This window comes from Anastrepha obliqua, chromosome 6 (assembly GCF_027943255.1).
Source record: "Anastrepha obliqua isolate idAnaObli1 chromosome 6, idAnaObli1_1.0, whole genome shotgun sequence".
Taxonomy (NCBI): domain Eukaryota; kingdom Metazoa; phylum Arthropoda; class Insecta; order Diptera; family Tephritidae; genus Anastrepha; species Anastrepha obliqua.
The window spans coordinates 79,736,679-79,764,479 of record NC_072897.1 but is presented as its reverse complement, the minus strand read 5'-3'; the positions used below and the strand labels follow the sequence as shown (position 1 = coordinate 79,764,479).

At 37.7% G+C, this 27,801-nt stretch overlaps 1 protein-coding gene across 3 annotated transcripts in view; it reads left to right on the top strand.

Annotated features, from left to right (window-relative positions):
• Positions 1-27,801, top strand: part of LOC129249802 (calcium/calmodulin-dependent protein kinase type II alpha chain) — a 446,460-nt gene that overhangs the window by 406,470 nt on the left and 12,189 nt on the right. Inside the window, exon 12 of one of the 3 annotated variants that reach the window (XM_054889451.1) lies at positions 16,616-16,659. The exons of the other annotated variants lie outside the window; for them this stretch is intronic. Within the exon in view, the coding sequence (XP_054745426.1) occupies positions 16,616-16,644 (29 nt within the window). The 3' untranslated portion in view covers positions 16,645-16,659. Of the gene's footprint in view, positions 1-16,615; positions 16,660-27,801 lie in introns of those variants that run through there. 3 annotated transcript variants of the gene reach the window in all.

Below are 27,801 nucleotides of genomic sequence, written 5' to 3'. Positions count from 1 at the left end.
AAACAAAACACTAATGATGCCACAGCCACCCTATTACCCAGATCTGGCCCCCTGTGACTATTTCTTGTTCCCGAAACTGAAGAGGTCTATGAAAGGACGACGCTACGCTACGATTGACAAGATAAAGACGGCATCGAAGGAGGTGCTGAAAAAGATAAAAAAATGATTTTTTTAAGTGCTTCGAAGATTGAAAAAAAAAAAAAAAAAAACGTTGGCACAAGTGCATAATATCTCATGGGGATTACTTTGAAGGGGACAAAATAGATATTAATGAATAAATAAATAATTTTTGGAAAAACACGAAATTCGCGATACTTTTTGAACACACCTTGTATTTCTAATATATGTGTGCAAAATTCTCATCTTAACCGTATGCGTTTACATATACATACAGTCAGCGTCAAAATGATAGCACATTTGATTTTTTATTTTTAATTTTACATATGTTACGAATGATAAATTTAGATTCATACAGTTCCAATTTATATGTAATAATATATTTAAAAATAGTGATTATGGACAACCAAAATTAGTAGCTCTTCATTAAAGTGAAAAAAATTATTTTCGTACTGCGTCAAAAATATAGCACATTTATGGAATCAGTGAGTTTTAAACACATAACAATAATAAATAAAGAAAAAAACTTATTCTAATAATGAGTGGACCCTCCATTTTTCTTTATGACTTCAGTCATGCGATTTGGAAGTGATTTAAATAGTTTCTTAATATACTTTTGCGGAATCTCGTCCCACTGTGCTAAAATGCTGCTTTTAAGTTCGTCAATACTATCATACTGACGATTTTCGGACTAAATCGCAAGAGATCCCCAACAATTTTCAATTATGTTTAGGTCAGGAGATCGGGAGGGCCACTTCAAAATATTAATGTTTTTTTCGTTGAAAAATTGTTTTATTGTTCATAGCTGCGTTATCCTGCTGGAAAATTAGGGAACCTTTTGTAACATGATGGCCACGTTTTACCACTTCGTTGCCAATCAGATTTATGTAGTTTCTGCTGTTTATTCTTGAACGTACAAATTTAATTTCACTTCTTCCACGATAACCAATCCCGGCCCATATCATGACACATCCTCCTCCATGTTGGCGACGGCTCAAAACCTTAGGCTCCTTCCGCAAGTCGTGGAAATAGTAAGCCCAACCATCCGGTCCATCTAAATTGAACTTTTTTTCGTCAGTAAACATAACACGCCGCCAACGTTTATTCCACTTAATGTGCTCTTCTGCAAATTGTAATCTTTCTTGCCGATGCGTCGCTGTTAGTGGTGGCTTCCTTTGAAGTTTTTTGCGTTGGATAGTTTCAGATTTTTGCAAAAATCTTTGTACATTACGTACACTTGTTTCAACACCAGCTGCTTCTGCAATTTTCTTGGCAGTGAGGTCAGAATTGGATGCAACACGCAAAATCGCTCGCTCTTGTCTAGTCGTAATTGATTTTGGGCGGCCTCCGGAATGAGCTTTTCCATAATTCTCGGGATCTTTTAATAACGTTGAAATTACTTTCCGGCTTTTATTTAATTGTTTTGCAATTTCACTTGTTTTTGCTTTGTTTTTATGCAAATTTAGAGCGACTTTCACTTCTGCACTGTTAAGCTGCGTTCCTCGCCCCATTGTTATCAATAAATTTTATTTTTATTATTATTGTACAAAATAAACACGTTTTTTTGCGAAACAAAATTATTCTCCACATTTAACGACTGTCCATCAATAACTACGAATTATTTTGTGCAAATGTGCTATCATTTTGACGCACCGATTTCATACATTTTTCAGATAACGGTAGTTTAACTAAAAAATATTTACCGCTATACCGCTCAAAATGAGGAAGTGGACACATGAGACAAAAAAAAAAGAGAATAACAAAAGGAATACAAACATATTGAAGCAATTTTTAGTTTATTTGTGACTGTGCTATCATTTTGACGCTGACTGTATATGTATGCATATGTTGGGTCAATGTATGTACGTAAATGTCTCTATTCTAAGCAAAACAGTGCATATTCGTATATAAATATGTATGTATGTACACATAAAAGCACACACTCACTTTATGCCTCTACATGCGTTTGTTTCCAAAACTAAAATTCTAAGCCTAGCGACTACAAGAACAAAATGCATTCATAGACGCAGCTGTAGAGGCCATGATTATTTACCCGCGACTGCGCTATTTCAAATATTAAACAGCACAACAAACAAACAAAATTATTGATAAGTTCGATCTCATATTTCTACGAGCAAAGTACTTTCATTCATAAATCGAGCCGCCCATATGCCAATTCTCTCGACCATTCGAAAATAGTCAATATTGGAATATTTCGCGTAGAATTATTTGCCAATATTTGGTAAATCTTGAATTTTTGTCATGTAGAATGGTCGCGGTCCATATTTATACATAAATATATATATATATAAATGGCGCGTACACCCTTTTTGTGTGTTTGGCCGAGCTCACCCTCCTATTTGTGGTGTGCGTCTTGATGTTGTTCCACAAATGGAGGAACCTACGGTTTCAAGCCGATTCCCAACGACAGATATTTTTATGAGGAGCTTTTTCATGGCAGAAATACACTCGGAGGTTTGCCATTACCCGCCGGGGGGCGACCGCTATTAGAAAAAACTTTTCCTGCATTTTGGTCCTTCACCGAGATTCGAACCAACGTTCTGTCTCTGAAATCCGAATGGTAGTCACGCACCAAGCCATTCGGCTACGGTGGCTACCGTACATAAATATATGCATGTAAATATGTCTGTTAAATACTCGATAACCGCACAGAGAATGTAAATGTATAGAGAAGTATCAATGACGGGAACGCATGGAATTTTGAGGGGTACTGGTTTTGCGCGCGTAGTTCACCACAGACAAATTTTTCACCAAGAGTAAACAGAAATATACTCAACTGGTCAAATTAGACAGCAGTTGAGTAAAATTCGTTTGTATGTAGAAAGAGCGAATGTTAGCGCTGTAGGCTAGCTACGGGCACTTTACCATAAAAAACAAATATATTATGCTAAGTTCAATAGTGACTTAGAAAGAGCAAATCATCAAAAAATATGTATATATTATACATATATTATTCCTGTCTAAGGTATCTACGTTAAAACTTCGTTCCCTTCAACACAATCAAATGCTTCATAGAGATTTGATTCATTATCACTTGACACAGCAATAAATATTAAGGTAAAACTTCTCAAGAAGTTCAACGCTCATTCAAAGACACAGCATCGTATGTACAGTAACCGTCAAATGTGTACACTAACCTTCAAATACTCTAATTTCAGACTAAGTTTCTAACCTTGTAAGTATGTGCATATGTTTTTGTGCACTTTTTATCAATTGAAGAACTACATACGCAAAGTACTAACTAATTAACTATTTACCTACTATCAGAGCACATAAAATAACTTTTTCGAAATTTTCTCCTAGTATTGAAGTGTCCAACACAGAACTTTTTTATAAGATACTTGTGCTGTTTTCTGCAAGTTACTGCATGCTCATGCGCGCACTTGTCGCACAGGAGCTGCGGTTGTCGAGCATCTAGAAAACATATTTAGATACATACAGGGTTGTCCATATTCGACGGCTCCTTGTGTTTTTTGGGCCCATTCCAATCGACGAGGCTTGTCCGCAGGCAACAATCTTTGCGTCAATTGAATCTTATGCGGGAATAAATGCAAACCAATGCGGATAATTCGCGGCCGCCGTAGCCGAATGGGTTGGTGCGTGATCACCATACGGAATTCACTGAGAAGTCGTTGGTTCGAATCTCGGTGAAAGCAAAATTAATAAAAACATTTTTCTAATAGCGGTCGCCCCTCGGCAGGCAATGGCAAACCTCCGAGTGTATTTCTACCATGAAAAAGCTCCTCATAAAAATATCTGCCGTTCGGAGTCGGCTTGAAACTGTAGGTCCCTCCATTTGTGAAACAACACCAAAGACGCACACCACAAATAGGAGGAGGAGCTCGGCCAAACACCTAACAGAAGTGTACGCGCCAATTATTTATTTTTTTATTTTTTAATGCGGATAATTCGTTGTAAAGTGATCCCAACTGCTGAGAACGGCGATTTTGGGATGTCCTTGGCGACGTCTCAACACTGGCCCGTACAAGAGCAATATTCTCATCCGATCGCCTTGGTCGTATCACCAGTCGAAAACCTTTCGTATAAACGTTTAATAATGTTCTTAGAAGGCGCACTTTTCACATTATTTAATTTTTTATACGCACGTTGAGTTTTCACAATTGACTTTTTTTGTTGAATGTAAATTTCAACAATTTGGGAGCGCTTGCTTAGCGTGTACTGTTCCATGGTAAAAATCTGCTTGGACTGGCGCTTCCAACACGGTATGTCATTAAGCGATCTGACGTATCTGTCAAAAGATACAGGGTTGCCAGATGGGTCCGTCGAATATAGGCAACCCTGTATACGGTTGCAAACATTTAAATGGAGCCGGGACCAATCGACATGATCAAAATTCAAGATTTACCAAATACTGAAAATAATTCTATGCTAATTTTCCAATATTCACTATTTTCGAATGGTCGCGAAAATTGGCATATGGGCGGCTCGTTTTATCAATGAAAGTACTTTACTTTTCGAACTATGAGCTCGAATTTATCAATGAATATTTTGATGACTAGTTTTTCTTCTACTGTACAATAGTTTAAACTGTTCAGCGCCGCCGCGACTATTTTAGACAATTCAGCACCATGGCAACTAGAATCATGCCCGCGACGGCTGCGCCTATTAATGTATTTTGTTTTTGTAGTCGCTTGGCACAGAATTTCAGCTTTGTACATATATTGTGCATTTTGTTCTTGTAGTCGTTAGGCATAGAATTTTAGCTTTGGACGACATACGCATTTAGAAGAATAAAGTGACCCGTGTGTACTAATAAGCATTGTTTTGCTGGAAGTCCAGAATAAAAATATGTATGTATGTACGTAAATAGGCTAGGGCATCAAGTGCGCATTCGAACATACAAATATGTGCACTCATATGCAAAATATAATTTTTTTAGCATATGTTAGGCAGGGATTCGAACATACGCGTATTTACCCATGAGGTAGGTAATGGTGGCTTCAGTGCATACATATGTATGTGTACGGCGACACTATATGTATTTATTAAAGATGCAATTGAACTTAGTTGTCCCATATATGCAAATACGTTTCTTGGAAGTTTTGTTTTATTTAATTTATATTTCAAAGTTTTATACAATCTAGAAAATGCATACATATATTATTCCCTGCAATAAAATGAAAATTGAAAAAAATTTCGTTTGCCAAAGGAACAAATGTAAGTATATTCAAATGCCTTCAGCAATTTAATTTCATACAGAACCCAAAAACTATGCAAAACTATGTACTTGTACAGAATTCAGTTTAATCAGCTCTGTTAAGAAGTTCCCCGCTGTCGAGTTGAACGAGGTGAAAAAGTTTGGCGGCTTCATTTCAACTTTGACAACTCACACTATTCGTAGCCCGTGAGACTTCTCTATACATAATCGTTCTCTGGTAGCAGCAGAGAACGTAAATTCATAGAGAAGGTTCAGTCCCAGCCCGCTCCTCATTTTGGGATCTAACAAAACACGGGTACGGATTTAAACTCAGAAATTACTTCCACACATGTTAACAGTAGCAAACCAATTAAGGGGGTGGTAGGGTTTAGCGCTAAAAAAAAAACACATTTTTTTTTTGAATTTTTTACAAAAATATGGCTTAAGATACTTTAATAAAATCAGTTGCATGTTATTGTACATCTTTTCAATAAGTTTTTAAAAAATATTAATAATAAAATATTGACAAATAAGCCCATGACAGAGTTTTTTTGGAGATATATTTTTCGAGAGGTGCTCTGCGGTGCCAATCGGCATTCGTCGTAGAATCATCTGAAACTAAAAAAGTCGAATTTTTCAGTTAAAGTATGACGTAATGCTCCCCCCTACATTAATAAATTTTTTTTTTTTCATTTTTGTAGTTTTGGTGGCAAAAAAACGTAAAACGAGCATTTTTTATTTGTAAGTGAAAAACAACCTTAAAAAAAAATAAAATAAAAAGAAAACAGTGGAGGGGGGAGGTATTTTTGATTTAGAAAATGTGTGCCAAATTTGAAAAGAATCGGTTGAATAGTTTCGGAGTTGTGATTGGCACCGACTTTTAAGAAGTCGTTTCGGGAAAAACGCGTTTGAAAAAATGTCGCCGACAGCCGAGCCCTTGGGAATTGCCAAGCATCTATCGATGCTCCGCATTCGGGGTAGAGTGCCTACAAAGGCTATAACTTTGAGAGTTCTGCTCCGATCCACTTAAAATTTTGACACAACATTCTTGAAATGATTTACTATAAGATGAGTGCAGAAAAAAAATTTCGATTTTGTGAACCCTAACCCCATACATACATACATACATTGTCCCAACATATGCATACATATATGTATATGTAACCGCATACTGTTTGCATGAGTTTTTTTGCATATGTGAGGAATTTGTTTGCATATATTTGTCTCTTGATTTTTTATATGTACAGGGTTTTCCAATAAGAGGTGTTCTTTTGATATTCAAGGAAAAATTAAAAATGATATTTTTTAATATAAATGATCGGATGTTTATTTCATTATAAAGAGAAGGTTTGCCGTTAATAGTGAAAAATAACATCAGGCAAATGATCACCACGACCACGCTTACACGACAATATCCTTTTCATGTAATTTTCCATAACTGAATTGCAAAGTGGTTGCCCTATGTCCTCGATATCCTCATGAATTCCATCTTTGAGGTCTTGAATCCCTGTTATTGGAAAACCTTTTAGATATCACTGTCTGACAAAAAAAAAAAATTAAATATACTTTTATGGAGACCTAACACAACTTGTGGCTATAGAAAAACTAAAAAAAATGGTATAGGAGAAATTTCCAATACACCCCCAAAATCTTATTTTATGGCCATAAAACCATTTTTCAGTAGGTTGATGTGAAGAATAACTCCTAACTTCGCCAATTTCCATCCGATTTCGAATTTGCTTTTTTAGTTCGAAAGAACAAAAAACAAGCCTTTTTGACAGTGTGTTGACAATTTTTCTGAAATGACAACTGACGAGACTGTAGACGGAAGTATTATGAATTATTTTATTTTTTCTCTATTTTTCAAAGTCGTGACATAATTTTTACAATGTTTCAATTTTCTGAAATGACAACTGACGAGACTGTAGACGGAAGTATTAGGAATTTTTTTATTTTTTCTCTATTTTTCAAAGTCGTGACATAATTTTTACGATATTATCCGATATTGAGGATTTTTTTTAGTACACTACTGTTATAGTAAATTTAATTTTGCGTCGAATGAGCTATATTTGATTGTAATTGAATTAAAATTAATAGAGTTGTGTGAGTTTTAAGATTTTATCTTTTTTTTTACTAATTTGGTATGTAGGCATCGCAGCATGAAAATGATAACAAGTGTCATTATAAACACATAATATTTATTGGAGTATTGTGCAGTGCAGCACTGTACGGTATGGTACGGTGCGGTACGATGCAGTACACAACGGAACTGGTTCCAAACTTAAAAATGCATTGGAAACGGCCCTTTGGAGTTTAGTATGGTACGGTACATTTGTCATTCTCTTCATCAGTTCTGAGTACTTCTCTGTAAGAAATTCGATCATCATCATTCATCTGAAGTCGTCATCAACTAAATTCCATTGTTTAAATCGAGAAGCGAGCGTTTCACATTGGCTTCCCGATAGAAATAAATCACGAGAAAGATAGTGAAAATCTGAATTTGATACAATGTGTCGTTCTGAAGACTTAGAACCAGACGGAAAGTACTCTTCATCATCAGGTTTATTGTTATCAGTTTGATCATCATCAGCAATGAGTTGAACTTCCTTCAGTTCCTGCAGTTGAGTCAATCACATCGTCCAAGACTACGGGGTTCTTAACAGTTGCATCATCAGCATACTTTATGTGCTTTCAAGTTTTATAATGATGGCCGTTTACGTCCGTTTTATAAAAATAACAATCATCTGGTTTATGATAAGGCTGATGATGCCACATCATCGGAGAATATTGAGAAATTCGACTTTTCTGGCCACGTTTTGATTTATATCTCTTGAATTTCAATGAAACAAACAATAAAACTTTGACGTTTTAATAAGGTTAAATTATAATAACAATCTTCTTTTGTTAATCAATGAACAGTGTGAACTTTGGTACACTTGGGAGCTTTTTCATATTTCTATGGAAAAAAAAGTGCTATAATATGTCAGATATTTTCGTAAGTTCTAACCAGTTCTGTTGTATGCAGTACAGTGTACTCTTATGTATACATATACACTCCAATAAATATTACGTATCTATAATAACGCATCAAAACACGTCCTTATTCCCATTTAGCGTAAGCTATACCTACATACCAAATTAGTAAAAAAAAAAAAATAAAATCTTAAAACTCACACAACTCTATTAATTTTAATTCAATTACAGTCAAATATAGCTCATTTGACGTAAAATCAAATTTACTATAACAGTAGGGTACTAAAAAAAATCCTCAATATCGGATAATATCGTAAAAATTATGTCAAAGTCGAAAAAATAGAGAAAAAATAAAAAAATTCCAAATACTTCCGTCTACAGTCTCGTCAGTTGTCATTTCAGAAAAATTGTCAACACACTGTCAAAAAGGCTTGTTTTTGTTCTTTCGAACTAAAAAAGCAAATTCGAAATCGGATGGAAATTGGCGAAGTTAGGAGTTATTCTTCACATCAACCTACTGAAAAACGGTTTTATGGCCATAAAATGAGATTTTGGGGCTGTATTGGAAATTTCTCCTATACCATTTTTCTTAGTTTTGCTATACCTAAAAGTTGAACTAGGTCTCCATAAAAGTATAATTTCACTGTCGCACAGTGTACGAGGGGTGCCTTTTATATGTCGGGATTAGAGAACAAAAACAAATTTTAATCATCGAAAATCACTTTATTGTTTTCCAAAATATTCTCCATGAAGATCTATACACTTTTGCATGCGTTTGAACCAATTGTCGAAGCACTTTAGCCACTCTAAATGAGGGACCTCCAAAACATGCATTCTGAATGCCGCAACCGCTTCTTCAGGTGTCGAAAAACGTTGACCTCTCAGTTTGTTTTTTACGTACGGGAATAAAAAGAAGTCATTCGGTGCCAAGTCAGGACTATACGGCGGATGACCCATTAATTTGATGTTTTGGGTGCTCAAAAATGCATTTGTTTGAGCCGATGTGTGAGAGCTCGCATTGTCCTGGTGAAGAGTGATCCGTCTTTGGCGATTGGTTTTCCTAATTTCTTGGAAGACAACTGGCAAACAAATGGTTGTGTACCACTCAGAATTTACTGTTCGTTGTTGTTCTAGTGGTACGGTTGCGACATGTCCAGTTTTTCCGAAAAAACAGGCGACCATTTGCTTGGAAGTGCTTCGTGCGCGAACAACTTTTGTTGGATTTGGCTCATCTTGAAACACCCATACAGTCGACTGCTGTTTACTTTCGGGCTTATACGCGAAAATCCATGATTCATCACCTGTCACGATGTCATAGACGTGTTTCGGAGCCCCGCGACCGTATTTTTTGAGCATTTCCTTCGACCAATCGACACGAGCCTTTTTTTGAGCGATTGACAAATTGTGTGGGATCCAACGCGAACAAATTTTTTTGACAGTCAAATGTTTATGCAATATTGAACGTATGCTGGTCCTGTTGAATGTATGCTCTCGCACAGCATCAATGGTTGTCGGAACAACAACTGATTTTGGACGACCTTCACGAAATTCGTCTTGAAGTGAACTACGACCACGATTGAATTCACCATACCATCGATAAACACTGGGCCTTGATGGAGCTTCATCGTCAAAAAATGAATTAAGTTCATCCATGCAATGTTGCTGAGTTAATCCACGTCGAAAGTTGTAAAAAATAATCGCACGAAAATGTTCACGATTTAATTCCATTTTTGGACCGAGATGAATCTTTTAAGTTACTGTAAACAACACAAATAGCGTTGGTATTTTAAAGCGCTCTGAGTACGTAAACGCCAAAAAATGTCAAACTTTGCGATACAGCTGTCAGTTGCCAGATTGCAACACCAGGGTTGCCAAATCCCGAAATATAAAAGGCACCCCTCGTATGCTTATGAGCTGTTTTACGAAGCAGGTCAAGTTTGCCTGCCCACATAAATATGGATGGTAGATGTTATTATAATTTAAAAAATACCACATATTGCTGAATAATAACCCTTGATGTCAATGAATGGTTTACAAAGTTAATTTTTTAAGTGTATATTTTGAAATAATTTTGATAATACACTTAATATCAATATAATTTAGTTAATTAGATACTTAAAATTTCACATTCATGCTTGCGTATACTTAGAATTAATTTATTCATCTCAATATATCAATCTCAAATAATCCATTTGCGCATGCAAAATGACGGCAAGTAAGCATGAAAGAAAAATGTACAAGTCTCCTTTTTCTTTTATTTTGCTTAACACCAAATCATGGCATTTTACATTGTAATGCTAACGCTATATTTAATTCAGTTGATTACGCTCCGCTCCAAGGCCGTGGTGGAATAATAAAAATGTCTGGCTGCGTTTTGTTAGTACAGGGTGGCTGATGAAAGCCGCTACCAAAAAAAAATTGAATAACTTTTTTTCTTTTTAAGTTATCTGTTCCATTTTTGTTTTAATTTGCAGATTGATCTTTAAAATTTATTAAAATGGATAACTGGGACACGCAAACAAGAATTTGGATAGTCCGCCGCTATCACGCACTGGAGTCCGTAGTTTTGGTACAGAGAGAGTACAGGCGGATGTTTGGCGGCGATCCCCCGAGCAGATGGACCATAATGAGACTGGTGAATAATTTTGCTGAGCAAGGAACAGTCGCAAGAAGGCCTTATCATCGAAACTCACCAGTTCGGACGGAGGAAACGATCGCTGCTGTAGCTGCAGCTATACAAAGCAATCCAAGGGTTTCAATAAGAAGCTTATCTGCTCAACTTGGTGTCAGCCGACAGTCTTTGCAAACAATAATGCTCAAAGATTTAGACTTATTTCCCTATAAAATTCAAATGGTTAACAAACTGAATGTAGCAGACTTGCCGATTCGCTTGGAATTTTGCCAGAAGATCCTACAAATGGTGGAAGAAGACCAAAACATGTTAAACTGCCTTTTCATGTCTGATGAGGCCCATTTCGATTTAAACGGCAATGTGAACAAACAAAATTGTCGAATATGGAGTACTTCTAACCCATAGATACTCCACGAGACGGAATTGCATCCTCTTCGCGTGACAGTGTGGTGTGCGGTTTCTTCACGCTGTATTGTCGGGCCTTATTTTTTTGAAGAAAATGGTCACACCGTTACGGTTACTGGAGACCGTTATTTGAAAATGCTGAAAGAATTTTTCTATCCAGAACTACGCCGAAAGAGAATTCCTTTCAACTCTGTGTGGTTTCAACAAGATGGGGCAACGTCTCACATAGCCCAGACTGTTATGACAGAGTTGCGACGAAAATTTCCCAATAAACTGATTTCAAGAAACTCCGAATTTCGTTGGCCCCCAGGTCGCCTGACCTTACTGCACCTGACTTTTTCTTGTGGGGTTTATGTAAACAAGAAGTTTAGAAAACAAAGCCAACAAATTTGGATGAACTAAAACAATCCATTCGGGCAACAATTGCGGCTATTCCTGTCGCAACTCTCAAAGCAGCAATGAACAACTTTTTACTAAGATGCCGCACTTGTGTCAACGAGCATGGGGGGCATTTAAATTCAATTATTTTTAAAACTAGTTAAGCTAATATACATTTAATAAAATTTAATGACCTTCAACTTGAAAAAAAAAAATAAATGAATTCCATACACTAAAAAAAAAGTTATTTGAGTTTCTTAATGTAGCAAAATTCATGAGCCACCCTGTATTTGACATTTAACCTGTTCATTTATTCCTGAACCTTCTCTATGAATTTACGTTCTCTGGTAGCAATATCAGCGTACAAACGGAAAAACGAAAACCTGTTTTCTTTTACGCGATTTGCTACATATTTATTTTTTCTTTGTTTTTTGTACTGAAATCGCTTTTTATTCTGACACGACACCGCTCAAAGAGACTCTGATAACCTGGTTATAGTTCTCAAGTAAATTTTAGGTTGTTATCAGAAAAAGACCGCGAAGATTGAGATTTCTGTGCAGAGCGAGAAGAAAGACGTTTGTGCCATCGAACAATTTATATTATTATATACTAAATTCGCTAACTTAAAAGCTTAACTACACCCAAAAATATCAGAATTGAAGCATAAGCAAACCTCAAATTGAAAAGCTTACAAAAACAACAACTCTGAAATATGTATGTAAATTTTGGAATAAGCACCTGTAAACGCACCCGTGCGAAAAAGCTAAAAAAAACAAAACCCCACAAAAATTAAAATGCGAAACCAAAAACAACTCAAATTGAACAGATGGCAACAACGATAATCATACACAAATAAGTACGTTCCCTCCCGACAGTCGGTTCTACGTTACCCGAACGACCCGATTTACTATATATCCGGCCAAGAACTGTCACTCCAACAGCACTCTCGTGCATGTATGGGGAATGTTTTGCTGCTACAACAACAACAACGGAAATTTCCACACGACGATTGCGCTCCTAATTTGCAACCGATTTTGAAACATCAAATCTAGATCATGTACAGGAAAAATACATTTCTAATGCGAATGTGTACGAAAAAGATTTCTTTTTTTTGTTAAAAATAGCGGATTTTTATTTGTGGACAGATTTTTCTTTATGTTCTCTGAACTGTTGTCAATAATTCACTTTCTGTGGTATTAACATTGACCGACACATTTATGGTGGATCTCTGTAACTGGCCGCATACTTACTACATACAGCACTGAACACTGAACCGAAATGTAATGCAACAATGTCGAAGAATACGTCATTCGCATCAGCTGTTAATGGGTTTTCAATATATATATACTAGCATTAGACAATATAACTGCCAAAACGCTAGTAGCAGTAATCGAAACGTATTACAACAAAACACTGGGAGCGAAGTAGGTAATGATATTTATGACGGTGATTCTGGCTCCGCCGCTTTAACACAAGTCTAGACATGTATCTGATGATAATGCTGATGTTGAAATTTCGCAATAGGATCGCAGATCGCATTTACCGAATATCGTAAGATTTAAAGATATGTTATGTTCTTACTTAAATAGTACTAATAAATCGCATACTTATGTATGTATACGCCAAATGCTCGTTATGAAATTCTGCCTCCTGCTTCGGCAGACAAGCGCTTTTTTATAGCTCTTATCCTAAATAAATTAGAAAATTATTTTGTTTGGATCCCTATTTTGCAGCTTGAATCAAACCATATTTTTAGTGTTTTCATTGGTAGGCCAAATAATAAATGTTGACAGTAATTGAGCTGGATTCCAACATTACACACCATTGCATGTTCTTAAGGATGGGAATATAACTTTTAGTGTTAGATCAGAAGGTTAAAATATGCAGTTTCTTAAGAATTTCTTCATTTGGACGAAACCAAGCCACATCACAACCGCAGGGCAAGGCGTACTCAGATGTTCAATTTCATTTCCTTTATTTGATTAAGACTATGTTTACAAAACCTTCAAATACTATGAGTAACACATGGGCTGGAAAATCCTGGGCCTAACACATAGACGGCACTAGTTTTATTGCATTCACCTCCTTTTCATTTATTAAAGTATCATATTTATTTATAAAACTATTCATAAAAACTATTTCCAATAACAAGGTGTCATCTATCGCTATCGAGAGATGATGCACGATTTTTTATGGCAGGAATTGGATAGATAACGTTTATTTTCAACAAGACGACGCTACGTGCCACACAAGCAACGAAACCATTGATCTTTTACGGGGAAAAGTGTCCGGACCGTCTTATCTCTCGAAGAGGTGACCACAATTGGCCACCGAGATCTTGTGATTTAACACCTTGTGACTTTTTTCTTTGGGACCACGTGAAAGAGAAGGTCCACGCCAACAGCCCAGAGTTTATTCAAGACCTCAAAGATGGAATTCGTGAGGCTATCGAGGACATAGGGCAACCACTTTGCAATTCGGTTATCGAAAATTTCATTAAAAAAGATATTGTCCTGTAAGCATGGTCGTGGTGGTCATATGTCTGATGTTATTTTCCACTATTAACGGCATACCTTCCACGAAATAAACATCCGATCATTTATATTAAAAAATATCATTTTTCTTTGAATATCAAAATAACACCTCTTATTTGAAAACCCTCTATAATAAATTGTGCTTTAAAGCACAAGTAATAAAATTGATAAATGATTTCCTTTGAAAATTATTCACACCATTCAGAACATGAACTATTTCGGTATTACTAACGACAGTCCTTCCAAAGAAAGTACAGCGGCATTGTTTTAATTGGGGCATTGTCTAAAAAGATGTTGGATTTTTTTCTTTTTCATTTGAGTTACATAAAAAGCAGTTTTTATTGTATAGGCCATTAAGCGTAATGCAATTACTTCTGGCTTTAAAAATCCTTAAAATTTTAAATTTTTCTATGCCATCCTTAAAATAACTTTGACCTACACTATGGTCCAGTTCCCTATACATTCTGTCTGTATTATTTACAGCTGTACTCCAAATTTTTTCCTGTTAGTAGTGTTAATACAATTTAGAAATATTTCGCTTTTTTCTGCCTACTTGCTTTCTACTAACACCCTTTCGTCCCATTTCTAATTGTAAGCCAATCTTATTTGATTTAACATTTATTTTTAAAACTATTTTTGTTAAGAGGCGCGGGAGCCTCAAGGTTTCATATTTCAAATATTGTTTTTGGATATAGTTTGAGTGCAATCCCAGCGTGTAAATGTGACCACCTTCGATACCGGTTTCTAAATAAATAGTATAAATAGGCGAACAGCTTGTGAGCTTAAACATTTTCTTTATGAATTGCAGTTTCAATTTGTCAACATTCTCAAATATATAGTATCCCCATATATGCACCACATAACTTTGAACAGCTCGACAAATTGATTGAAACATTTTGCATTTCACACCTAATTTTATTTTCTTCTGTTTATAAAAGTTATTCCATATGAAGTTTAAACTTGACATTGCGGCGTTATTCCTTTTTTCTAGATGTTTCTGGAAAACCATTTTGGGTGTAAGAACCACCCCCAGGTAGCGTACGTGTCTCTTATAATAATATTCTCCCGTTTATATTGCCGTATTTTTGTGATAGTTTGCTCCCACGACGAAAAATCATTATTGCCGATTTGGCTAGGTTAACCTACATGTTCTATTTTCCAAAACAAGCCTCTTGATTATTTATCATTGTTTGAAGTGTATTTATTTCGTCCTCCACCTTATATTTATATTGTCAACTTTCAAACCACCACCCAAATCTTCATGCAAGGTATTTAAATATAGCGCAAAAAATAAAGAAGACATCAGACACCCTTGCTTTAGCCTAGAGAACGTTTCATCTGAATAACCTTCAACTGTCCATTTTATAAATCTTGTTTCTAGATATACATATATTCTCAATGAAGTTAACAAATTTGGGCAGTTTTCTGGGTACTTTGTCAAAGGCAGCTTTAAAATCAACAAAAAAAAGGTACATTTTAGGTGCACTTGACGAAAGATTATAGATATTGACAATTTTTAAATATTTTTGCCGAAAACTTGCTTGAAACTCTGTAATCAAGTTATTTGCTTCAAACCATTGAGCCAGCCAAGAATTTAGAACACCCATTAGAATTTACGCACTGCAGTTCATAAAAAAATTCATAAAATCCAAAATTAAGAAAAACATTTTTCTAATATAACTTAAATTTCCACAATGTGGTCCAAAAACTCACTGGTTGAATTTTTGAAAAATGCATATGAAATCCTATTAAGCCCAGACGCCTTATTTGCTTTCGTTTTATTAAGCATTTTAACTATTTCGTCCACAGTAATGCGGCAGTCCAAGAAATATTTTTTTACTTCGATAGCAGCGTAGAGAATGTTATCTGCTGTATGGGTTGGATTTAAAATGTTTTCAAATATTCCCTCAATAAAGACGGATTTATATTCGAACCAAAATCAGTTTTTTGACCTCTTATTTATTTTCCAGAGCCCACAAATCTATACTGCACTAAATATCATATATTTTTCTCTAAATTTTTTTACAATAATTTTCAATGCTTTCTTCACAAATAGCTGTATATTGTTTGTTTGCTGCAAAATACCTCAGACTGCTATTGTGTTTCGTTATACTCTTGGAGTGCTTTGAACGAAATTTTTCGGAACTTTTCGCATCGGAAATTAAACCAAATCTCTTTATTATGTAAAGTTTTATTTTACATGTCTATACCGTACAGAATTATTGATTATTTTTGTAATATCATCTAAATCTATTTTTTTGTTTAGCATTTTCATATTTTCCCAATTTTTGTTTAAATTTTTTTTACCTTACTGCCGTCGAATTCTTCCAACTTGTTTTCGTTTTTTCTTTAATTGCATGTTTGCTGAACCGTGAAATACTCTACTAAACCCAAAAGGTTCTGCCCTAACGCACAAATATCATTGACCGAACTACCTGTTCCTTCAATAAATGCCAGATTACCGTCTTCATCACCTTTTATTTGCCCATTCATAATTACAAAACCATTAAATTGCAAGTTTCTATAAAATTTCGTTTGTTTGCATTTATTGTAACGTTCTTTGATTTGCTTACATCACATTCTGCTGTAAAAAGTCACTTTAAAAATGCCCTCAATATCTTGCAGCGAATCCTCTATCCTGACATTCATGCCCCCTATTATTATTTTATTGTTGCACTCATTTTGTAGGAAACAGTTTTCAATTTTTTTGAGTTCTCGTGTCCACTCCTTGCCTTTTATGTTATATTATTTAAACTGAAAATAATTTAAAATTCTTATTTGTTTACTTCTATCCAGTTGATTTATTCTGTTTGATTAAATAAGCATTTGATTTCAACATTTTATATTCCTTTTTTAACATCATAAACAAGACCGCCTTTAGCTCTTCGCAAACGTTTTTCTCTACTTGTCGCTTCCCATTTTAAATTACAGTTTCACAGATATTTTCCATAGCGTACATTTTTAGTATATTCAGTGTGCGTTACAATTAAAATTAAGATATCGAAGCCATTTGCGAATTCAAAAAATTGGCCATAAAGACCAATTTGTTTTCTAATCTGTGTATATTATATAAAAGAATTTTTAAATTCAAAAGGTTAGTGTTATTCTTATCACTGGTGTTTTTTACATTTGCTCTATTATCCTCCCTATTTAAGAACTCAGCTCTACGTTTTTTCGCTTTAAACTAAAGTTTGAATTTTCAATGTGACTTAAATTAATTTTTGAAAGGCTTAATTTTAGTTTTTTGATTTTAAGTTATCTATGTGAACATTATAATTAAGATAATTTTTTCTGACATACATCTCTCTTAAAAATCGCTGAAACCTCTAATTTGTTTGCATTTTTTAGAATCTCCTCAGCCATTTCCGGGGTTTTAAGTTCAGCTACTATCCCAATTTATTTGTCTTTTTCAAAAATTTGACGTAGTTTTTGGACCCTCAACTGTCGTAAATTTAATTAGTCTCGACATATCGTATTAAACGGTTTAGCCTTCCTAATATACGCTTTACAACTACATTTTGTTCTTTACTTTTTTCTACTAGGACTTAATTGTTTTTCGGTCGCATTCTTTTTATTTTTTCAATAGTATCATTTCTGCTTTCAACTTTTCGAAAGTTGAGTTGGTGTAGATAGACCCAATAGATTCCTTGGCGGTGATCTCGGCAAAGGCATTATTTGTTTTTGGTGATATGGTGATAGTCTCGACATATCGTATTAAACGGTCTAACCTTCCTAATATACGCTTTACAACTACATTTTGTTCTTTACTTTTTTCTACTAGGACTTAATTGTTTTTCGGTCGCATTCTTTTTATTTTTCCAATTGTATCATTTCTGCTTTCAACTTTTCGAAAGTTGAGTTGGTGTAGATAGACCCAATAGATTCCTTGGCGGTGATCTCGGCAAAGGCATTATTTGTTTTTGGTGATATGGTGAAGCTAGCTCCAGCGAAAATGTTTAATATGACGATGATCACAAACTAAGATAATACCAAGGCGAATTTATTACAGGTGACAGCAAACACATATAAGTAAAACCCTACATGTATTTGTTGTTGCGTTTGGTGCAAGCATCATGTCAAAATCAGCAAGCAAATGTAAACATACGAATGTAAACATACCAATACATACAAACAAAGCATATCATTTTGACGTAAGCCATCACTACGGCGAAAAATTCAGCTGGGTGAATGCTGTCACCTTATTAAATCCACCTTGGATAATACTTTTATTGGCTCTCACATAAAAGTTTGGCACGGCAACAGCAAAATCAAAAGGGGACAAAACAGCAACAAGCAATCGTAGGCGCCAACAGCAACAAAACGAAGTTTTCCTCTTCAGCAGTCAGATGTCCCAGCGCAGCACTCGCAAGTCTTACAACGAGAGGGAGTTATTTGTTTGTGAAGAAGAAGTGTAGGCGAAAGCAATGGAAAAAACCAGACACAGGAAACTACATGCACACACACGTACTTTCTAACCACGGCGTCTTCCGCATAAAAACACAAAAAACTACATTTTGAGGATTTATATTCATTTGTGCTTTAACAATTTAATAAGCGGAACTTCGTTCGCAATAGTTTGTTTAGTTTTAATCTCACAGAACACAATATTACCAAAGCCATTCACTGAATTTTCACAAACATGTAATTTCCTTCACCTTCAGTACTTAATTCTCCTTGGTTGATGCAGTACATACCGCGATTTTGCGTTTTGTATTATTTTTACAATGAATTAATTTAGAACTAATTGTAGCTTAACTTTGCGCGTTTGATTTTTCTGGACTTATCGCACCAGATACATACATATTTTACTACAATAATATATTTTAATGTACGTAGTGCATCTATAATGTTTTTGATCTTGGATGTTTTTGGAGTTTACATTGTTGCTATCAGCTGTACATTATTAGCCTCAATGTTGCTCACAAGATTATTGTTGAACACATGTGATATTGATGCATTTTTTGGATTATGCAGGATAGTGTGCCCACCAAAAGCAGTTTTTAATTCTTTTGGCGAACACAAAGCAGTTGTAATCTTAGATAAGCACGATGTCATAGACACGGCAGTAGGTGTCACATCTGAATATTAGATTTTTTTTATTTGATCACTTTCAGGCAAACGGAATTCGGTTTCGCACACATTAAATGAAAGATTTGCGGAAAAATTCCGCTGGAGATAAAATCACCTCCCGCACAATGCGAGTTACATTTAGTACAAAAAATGTCGCTACCTCAATATAAGCAAGAAAGGTGTGTAAAAATACCTTTGCACTCAACCAACATTAACGAATTATAAGGCCCATATTGCTGAATAATATTCAGTGAATATCCTGAATATCGGAACGTCCCGCATGAATATCCGGCCAAGAATTGATTATTCTGCAGTGTAGTTTTCCGATTCTGCTAAGCTCCCACCAGATATGTTAGTGTTGTCACACTGTTTTTGATCTACAATGTCCACCTTTACAACCATTACCACGGACTCGATATTATTCAGCGAAGTAAAAAGTTTTGAATGCTTTGATAGCGGGCCCGTCTCAGATGTATAGATAATTATACATTGCTTCAGATCCTCCACGACGATTTACGACATTCCACTTAAATAAATGTTTTTTACAGTTTTGTCTTTGGTGTTTCAGTGTAAGAAAATAAAACATTCCTCAGTACCACTACGGCCAAGGTAAGCAGCCGCCCAAAAAACGTGTGTTTTCTATGTACCAAATGAAACAACCAGATGACAATTTCACCAATTCCGTTCTTGTAGGCCAATCGCCGAAAACGTTATTAAATTATTGAAGTCCGCGACCCGAGAATATTTCATTTTTTAGGCATTGAAGATTAGTAAGAAAACTGTTTGGCACCATTTCATCTTCTTCTTGATTGGAGCGGGGTTATTGCAATTCGGTAATTTTGGCCGAGTTTAACAAACGTGCCAGTCGTTTCTTTCTCGTGCTTGCCGGTGCCTGTTGGACACACTAAGGGAAGCTAAGTCCTTCTCCACTATACAGAGGCCTTCCTCTTTCTCTACTACCAGCAGCAGGTACCGCATCGAATACTTTCAGAGCCGGAGCGCATGTATCCATTCGGACGAAAGGACACTCTTATAGAAAACTGTGCTTGAACGATAAAGTTCTGCAGCTCGCACGATCTTTTCCAGCAGGAAAGAAGACGTACTGGGGCGTTAAAAAAGAGGAGTAAGAGAATGGCAGAGAGACCATTCAACAAAATGTCGCTGGACATTTGGTTGGGTAGAAAGCACGGAGAATTTGACTTTTATGTAACACAATTGATTGTTTCAAGGAATATTTGCACAACTTTCATTTGGAAAACGACCCTTTTTGTCATGTCTGTCCTGACGCACTAAAAAGTGCGTTATTTGCGCACGAAAAACGAAAGAATTGCGCTCTTCAAGGCCTTCAGCGAATTCGCAAGAGTAGTGTACCTCAGAACTCATATGTGCGATAAGGCAAACAAATGGTGTGCTTTTAATGTAGCTGCAGCGCGTATAACAAAAATGTTGCGTGAGGGAATGGGAAAGGTGGACTTCAAATAACAGCAGCTGGCGCAGCAGGCCTAAAAGTCGACGCAACGTGAACACCGGACAGTTACCGGCACTGACATAGGCTGACGATTTGAGTAAAAGTACTCGAGAAAGGCTTCCCGACGCATAACTCGACGGTAAAGTTCTGGGAGGTCCAATCGTTGACACGAGAAGTTTTTGTTAGGGGTAAAGGCCCACACCGACGGCCAACCGGCCAAGTATATTAGGTTTTTGACGCTTCCTCCTATTAGAAAAATAATAATAATCTATCAAGTTGTTTCATAAGTGAGCTCCTTGGTTCGCCTACTGTTGGCTGACATGATGAAGACCGACCAGATCCAGAGCTTGCTTGAAGAAAAAGGGATGGCCACATGTTGGGCAGACATGACTATTTTATGTTCAGCTCCACTTCTCGCCGGCTCATCCGCGAGGAAATTTCCAGGTATCCAGCAACCAGTCAACGTCCGGCGTGCACCACTTTGTACATTGACACTGTAGAGATTTTATGGCTGCTTGACTGTCAGAGTAGATAGTGGTCGATTGTGCTTTGACAGTCGAGTCCATGACAGCCGCAGACTCCCTCATAGCTATTAACTAAGTTTAAAAGACACTGCTACAGTCAGTCAAAACTTCTTTAAATCGATGGAATATATGAGCCCCATTCTTATTTTTACAAAAAACATCAGTCGCAATGCCAGCACCACGTTTCGTGTATGGTAGTTTAAGAGTTTTTGTTCTTCTCTCCTTGTTAATTGGCGCGATAACCGCTTACGCGATTTTGGCCGAGCTTAACAAAGCGCGCCAGTCGTTGCTTTCTCGTGCCAACCGGCGCCAGTTGGACACACCAAGTGAAGCCAAGTCCTTCTCCACCAGATATTTCCATCGCAAAGGAGGCCTTCTCCTTCCTCTGCTATCCCCAGCTGTTACCGCATCGAATACTTTCAGATCCGGAGCGTTTGTATCCATTCGGACGACATGACCTAGCCAACGTAGCCGCTGGATCTTTATTCGCTGGGCTATGTCTATCTCGTCGTAAAGCTCATTCAGCTCATCGTTCCATCGCATGCGATATTCGCCGTTGCCAACGTGCGAAGCTCCACAAATCTTACGCAGAATCTTCCTCTGCACCACTCCAAGTGTCGCCTCAACGGATGTTGTCATCGTCCACACTTCTGCGCCATTCGTTAGGACTGGCATGATGAGAGCCTTGTAGAGTGTTGGCTTTGTTCGGCGAGAGAGGACTTTACTACTCAATTGCGTACTTAGTCCAGAGTAGCACTTGTTGGCAAGTGAGATTCTACGTTGGATTTCAAGGCTGACATTGTTATCGGTGTTAATGCTGGTTCCTAAATACACGAAGTCTTTTACAACCCCCAAAATCATAACTGTCAACAGTGACGTGGGTGCCGATACGCGAGTGCGCCGACTGTTTGTTTGATGACAGGAAGTGAACATTTGAAATTTGAATAGGTCGAGCCGGGGAGTATCAAGAAATTTGGTGCTTCCTCAAACACTCAGGCTAAAAAAGGTAGATAGTCAAGGAGGGAAGGAGAAAAGTATCAGAGAAAGAGATAGGAAAGAATAGAGACAGAGATAGAGATAGTCCTGTGAGAATTTTCCAGATTCTTTGGCAAATCTGTAAATATCCTCCAGCTTTAGGGAACGAATGTTACTCATTCTCACGACATCATTGCTCTAGCAAAGGCAGGACACTCACAGAGAAAGTGCTTAGTGCTATCCGCCTCCTCCAAGCAAGACAGGTATATTGGGTCCTCAATGATTCAAATGGTGGTCATATGCTGTCCCCATAGGTTGTGTCCTGTAATAATACCGACTATCAACCGAACGTCTTTCCTTCCAGGTTTTTGTTTTAAATCTGACAGTTTTCTTTTCGGACTTGTCTCAAAACACTATGCAGTTCTGCAGCACTCTAGACCGGACCATCGTTCTTTATGCCAATTGCATACATAATCGCTGATCCAATCCATCATTCTTGCGGAACTGATTCCGATTATTGGTTCCGGCCCTTGTGGGGGAACCGCTGATCCACGGTTGGCCAATTCATCGGCAATTTCGATTTGCTTCGCGCTCTCCAGAATTTTCAGTGCAGCCTGACTGTTACTGAAAACTCCAATCTGTTTCCCGCTCCATCTCCTCTCGATTATCTATTTGGATACTTTCAGGATGGCAAAAGCTTCCGTTTGGAAAACAGTTGCCATTTCCTCCATAGCGTAGTGATACTTATTACTATCGTTTAAGTACCATCCGGCTCCAGACCCTAATTCATTCTTGGACCCATCGGTAAAGAAAATATCCGTCAAACCTCCCTGAATGCATTCTGGATTCCTCCATTGCTCACGCAAATCTAACATCAAACTTCCTTCCAAATGAAACTGTGGGTGTCAGGTCGTCTTTAGGTGCTAATAACAGTGCTTACTGCTCAGATAGCAAGTTGAAGATTTCTCTGTGTCCCGAAGTTCCGTCTTCGTGCCAGAAACCATATTTATGGAGTCTACACATTGCTTTTATTGCTTCCTGTTGCATCTTAAGATCCAAGAGGAGCAAATCAAGCATATCATTTAGGGCATCACCAGAGGTTGTACTCATGACACCCGTAAGCATAAACATACATTTCTTTGCAGCCTATATAGTTCCCGGATTATGGACCACAGAGGCGTAAGTGATGATTGGTCTTATAATTGCTGTGTATATCCATAGGACCACACAGGTCAGCAGGGTCTGAACCGCAGGTTTTGCCAGAGGCTCTGCGGCATTGCTGAAGAAGCTTCTGTGAAACGTGTGTCTCCCAAGTCAGCTTCTTATCCAAGATTACTCCTAGATATTTAACTTCGTTGAAAAGACCAAGTGTGACACCTTTCAGTGTTGGAAGACTAATTCCATCCACTTTCCGTTTTCTCGTTAACAAGACTATGGTGGTTTTGTTCGGATTAACGGAAAAACCTTGACAGGAAGTACTTCGGTCACTACCAGACCCATTCGATTTGCCTCTTTATAAAGTTTGGAAAAGGCAGAACTAACAGCGCCGTTGTTAAGGCCGATGATGTCAATATCATCGGGATTCACCAACAATTGTAAGCCTTCTTTTCCAGCATCAGGTTAAAGAAGTCACACGACAGCGAGTCACCCTGTCTGAAACTTCGTTTGGTATCAAATGGCTCGGTGAGGTCCCTACCAATGCTGATGGCGCTGCTCATATTGAGCAACGTCATCTTGCATAGCCTTATTAGTTTTGCGAGGATACCAAATTCAGACATCACGGCATATAGGTAACTCCTTTCGTACTGTCGAATGCAGCTTTGAAGTCGAAGAAAATTTAATGTGTGTCGATTCTCCTGTCATTGGAGAGATATTGTGAATATCTGGTCGATGGTGGACTTTCCAGGTCTAAAGACACACTGATAAGGTCCAATCGGTTGGTTGATGGTGGGCTTCAGACTTTCATGCAATACGCTCGCTAGAACCTTATAAGCGATATTTAGAATACTAATTTCGCGATAATTGGCACAGATTGCAGGATCACGCTTTCTGCGGATTGGGCAGAGCACACTTAAATTCCAATCGCCAGGCATGCTTTCATTCGACCCTATTTTATATAAAAGCTGACACTTGTTTGAATAGCTCAACCCGCAGTCCGTCGGCCCCCACGGCTTTGTGTTGCAGTTCTGTCGTCAAGGATTGGGGTATCGGGGTCTTCATATTCTCTGGGACATGTGCAGCTATCACTCCATAATTTAACTATGCTCCGGATGTCAGTCACCAGATCGCCGTCTTTGTTCTTACGGGAAAACGCTGCGGTCTTGAAACCGCCGAACTTTCTGATAGAATTTTCGGGCGTTGTTTCTATTGACCTTTCCTGGCTCCCAGTAGCGATCCCACATGGCTCGCGTGTTGCCCGATTGGCGTGTGTCTCTATAGGTAGCATCCTTTCATTCTGCGGCAGCATGACATTCCTCGTAAATCCAACTGCCGGAATCTAATTTCTTCTTCGGCGGCGGTACGTAGAGAATGAGAAATGTTGCTCCATTGCTCGTGTATGCCGGATTGTTGAGCAATACTCTCTGGGACACTTCTCCTTCTCACGTTGGTTCGCTCCCTAGTGGGTTATTCGAAGCTACCGAGAGGATATTTGGGCTAATCCCGGAAGTTGTAAGTTACTTGAACCATGTGTGGAAGGATCGTCTTAGCCACTCCCAAGTGAATGGCGATCAGTAACTTTTCGCACTTGCGTGGATTTCTACATATGGAACCATCTTCCATTTAACTGTTGATTAAGTAAAATCCAAGTTTAGGGCATTTTAAATTGTATTATGTTTAAATATACGATATACGGTTGCTATTTATGTTTTTGGTCTTGGATTTTTCTAGCATTGTCTATCTAGTATTAAATAGTTTTGTAAGCAATCTGTCTGTTGGTTTTAATGCGCACAGTATGTGTTCAGATAAAATGGATTATTCTACATACATTTTTGATCACATTCTAATAATAATGATACAGTTGATGGGAAACTCTATTTGTTTGGAAATGTTTTGTTTTAGCATTCCTGGTGCTTTAATTCTGGAAGCAGATTTTGCCGCTATACCGTTAACGTATGACAAAATGAGTCTGATGATCGTATTGTACGCCAAGTGGTTTATATAGCGTTTCAGACCCCATTTTTTGCCAAATGTAGTGTTAGAGATTAAAAGGACATCACAAGATTGCAAATTTTGTAACGCTCGTATCGTTCCACTCCGCTCTTATCTTCGTGCTAGCTAGTAGCTGCTTTATCCATAGATAAACCGCGAGTTGCACGTTAAGTAACTGTATACTAATGAAAGTAGCATCTTTCGTCACGTTGTTAAAGACCCCTGATATATCTAGAAATACTCCTAGAGCATACTCTCTATATTCTAACGCAATTTCAGTAGATCTGCCTTTAGTGTAAGCGTGCTGAGCTTTGGATAATTCGTTCGGCGCAATTGTATCTCTGATGTATGCGTCTAGAATCTTCTCTAACGTTTTCAGGAAAAAATGAGGTCAGACGAATGAGCCTGTATTCTCAAGTATTCTGCTTTTGGAATAAACACAACTCTCGCTTCTCTCCACAATACAGGAACATAGCTGAACCTCAAGCACCCCATGCATATCGTTCTTAAACATGGTACCACAAGATGACTTACTTTTTGGAGCATGGCTGCGAAGATTCCATCCAGTCCTGGCGATTTAAATGGATCGAAACTTTGTATAGCCCATTCTATCGTTTTAGTCGTAATTACGTTCGTCGGGATATAATGCACAATAACTCTTCGTGGTTCGAGATCTATAGTGTCCGTGCGCCCTGGAAAATGTGTGCTGACTAGGTCTTCTAGAGAATCCTGACAACTGTCAGCCCACTCCCCGATAATTTTTCGTATTGATCTTGACAAAGACGGATACTTGGATAGCAGTTTCCTAAGCCTAGCCGCTTCTTTAGTTACATTACTACAAAAGCCTATTACTACATTTTTGGGACATCGTGAAGCACCTTGTCGGACCGCAATACAGAAATTGGTGGAAAAATTCGAGCTGTTGGGAAAATTTAGTGATGTGAAGAATAAAAGCCGTGAGCTTCGCTCAAAAACAGCTTAAAATATTTCTTTTGCAGCCGAAAGTGTTGAAGAAAGCTCATGTTTGTCCATTCCTCGTCGTTCTTTGGAATTAGGCATTCCACAAACGTCATTACACCATATTTTGCATAAAGATTCTGGTCTTAAGGCTTATGAAGTCCAGTTAACACAAGAACTCAAGCCGGCCGATCATCAACAACGTCGTGTCTTTGCTGATTGGGTCGTTGAAATGCATGAAAATGATCCGGAATTCCGTCGAAAAACCATCTTGAGTGGTGAGGCCCATTTCCACCTCGGTGGCTTCGTCAACAAGTAAAATTGTCGAATCTGGGGCTAAAAAAGTTTTTGAGTTATTGTTGAAAAGCCTCTCTATCCTCAACGTGTGACTGTTGGTGCGGTTTATGGTCCATCGGAGTCATTGGACCTTACTATTTCGAAAATGAAACTGGAGCAACACTTACGGTGAATGGATTGCGCTATCGAGAGATGATTAACGATGCTTTACCGACGGTATTGGATGATATTGATCTGGACAACGTTTAGTTTCAACAAGACGGCGCTACGTGCCACACAAGCAACGAACCCATTGATCTTTTATCAAAATAACACCTCTTATTGGAAAACCTGTTATATCCCAGTTCGTATTCTTAGGATTTCTAAGGGATATATTTTTATTTTTTGAGGATAATATAACCTGAAAGCTTATGTATCTGTGATTAGAGAATGAATGTCTACTCAACACTTCCCATTCCTGCACCATAACATGCTTGCTTGTGTAAAGTGTTAGATCAAGTACATACTTTGGTTTGGCCAACCTCTATTAGCTATTTCTAGGCTACTTTGAAGAATATAGTTAAATATCAACTCTTCTCGGTCGTTTATGTCCGCACCACCCCAGACCGTGTGATGTGCGTTTGCGTCGGTTGCTACCACCAAAGCATGTCTCTTTCTGGCAGGCGTTTCTACCAGCTTCCGAAACTATCCGCAGAACGCTGTTTCTTGATGGCTAGTTCTTCTTCAGTTTTGTTCGCGTACTTCGGATTAGAGGCTGCGAACTGTGGTTTTGCTGCATAATAGGCCCTGCCATTTTTTATCTCCTCTCTGACCCAAGCCAACCGTTCCTCCTCTTGCTTCGTCAAGTTGGACTTCCTGCCAAATCGGTCACAAACTTTGACCACGGCCTAGTACCGTGCTTCAGCTTCTCTTTATCGAGCTTGAAACTTAGCCTGTTCTTGCTATCCGAAGTAGCACCTTTGGACCCAGCCGGAGAACGCAGAAGAGCCTCTTCCTAAGCTGTATTAGTGCTCCCCACGCTTTCGTGGTCCGAGGCTTCGTAGACAACTGCATCTCCGCGATGAAGAGCGTTATGCGTATGTTTGGCAGTAGTATTCCGACCACTGTAACCTGTTTCCGTTACAGTAGAAGTTTTGTCGCCT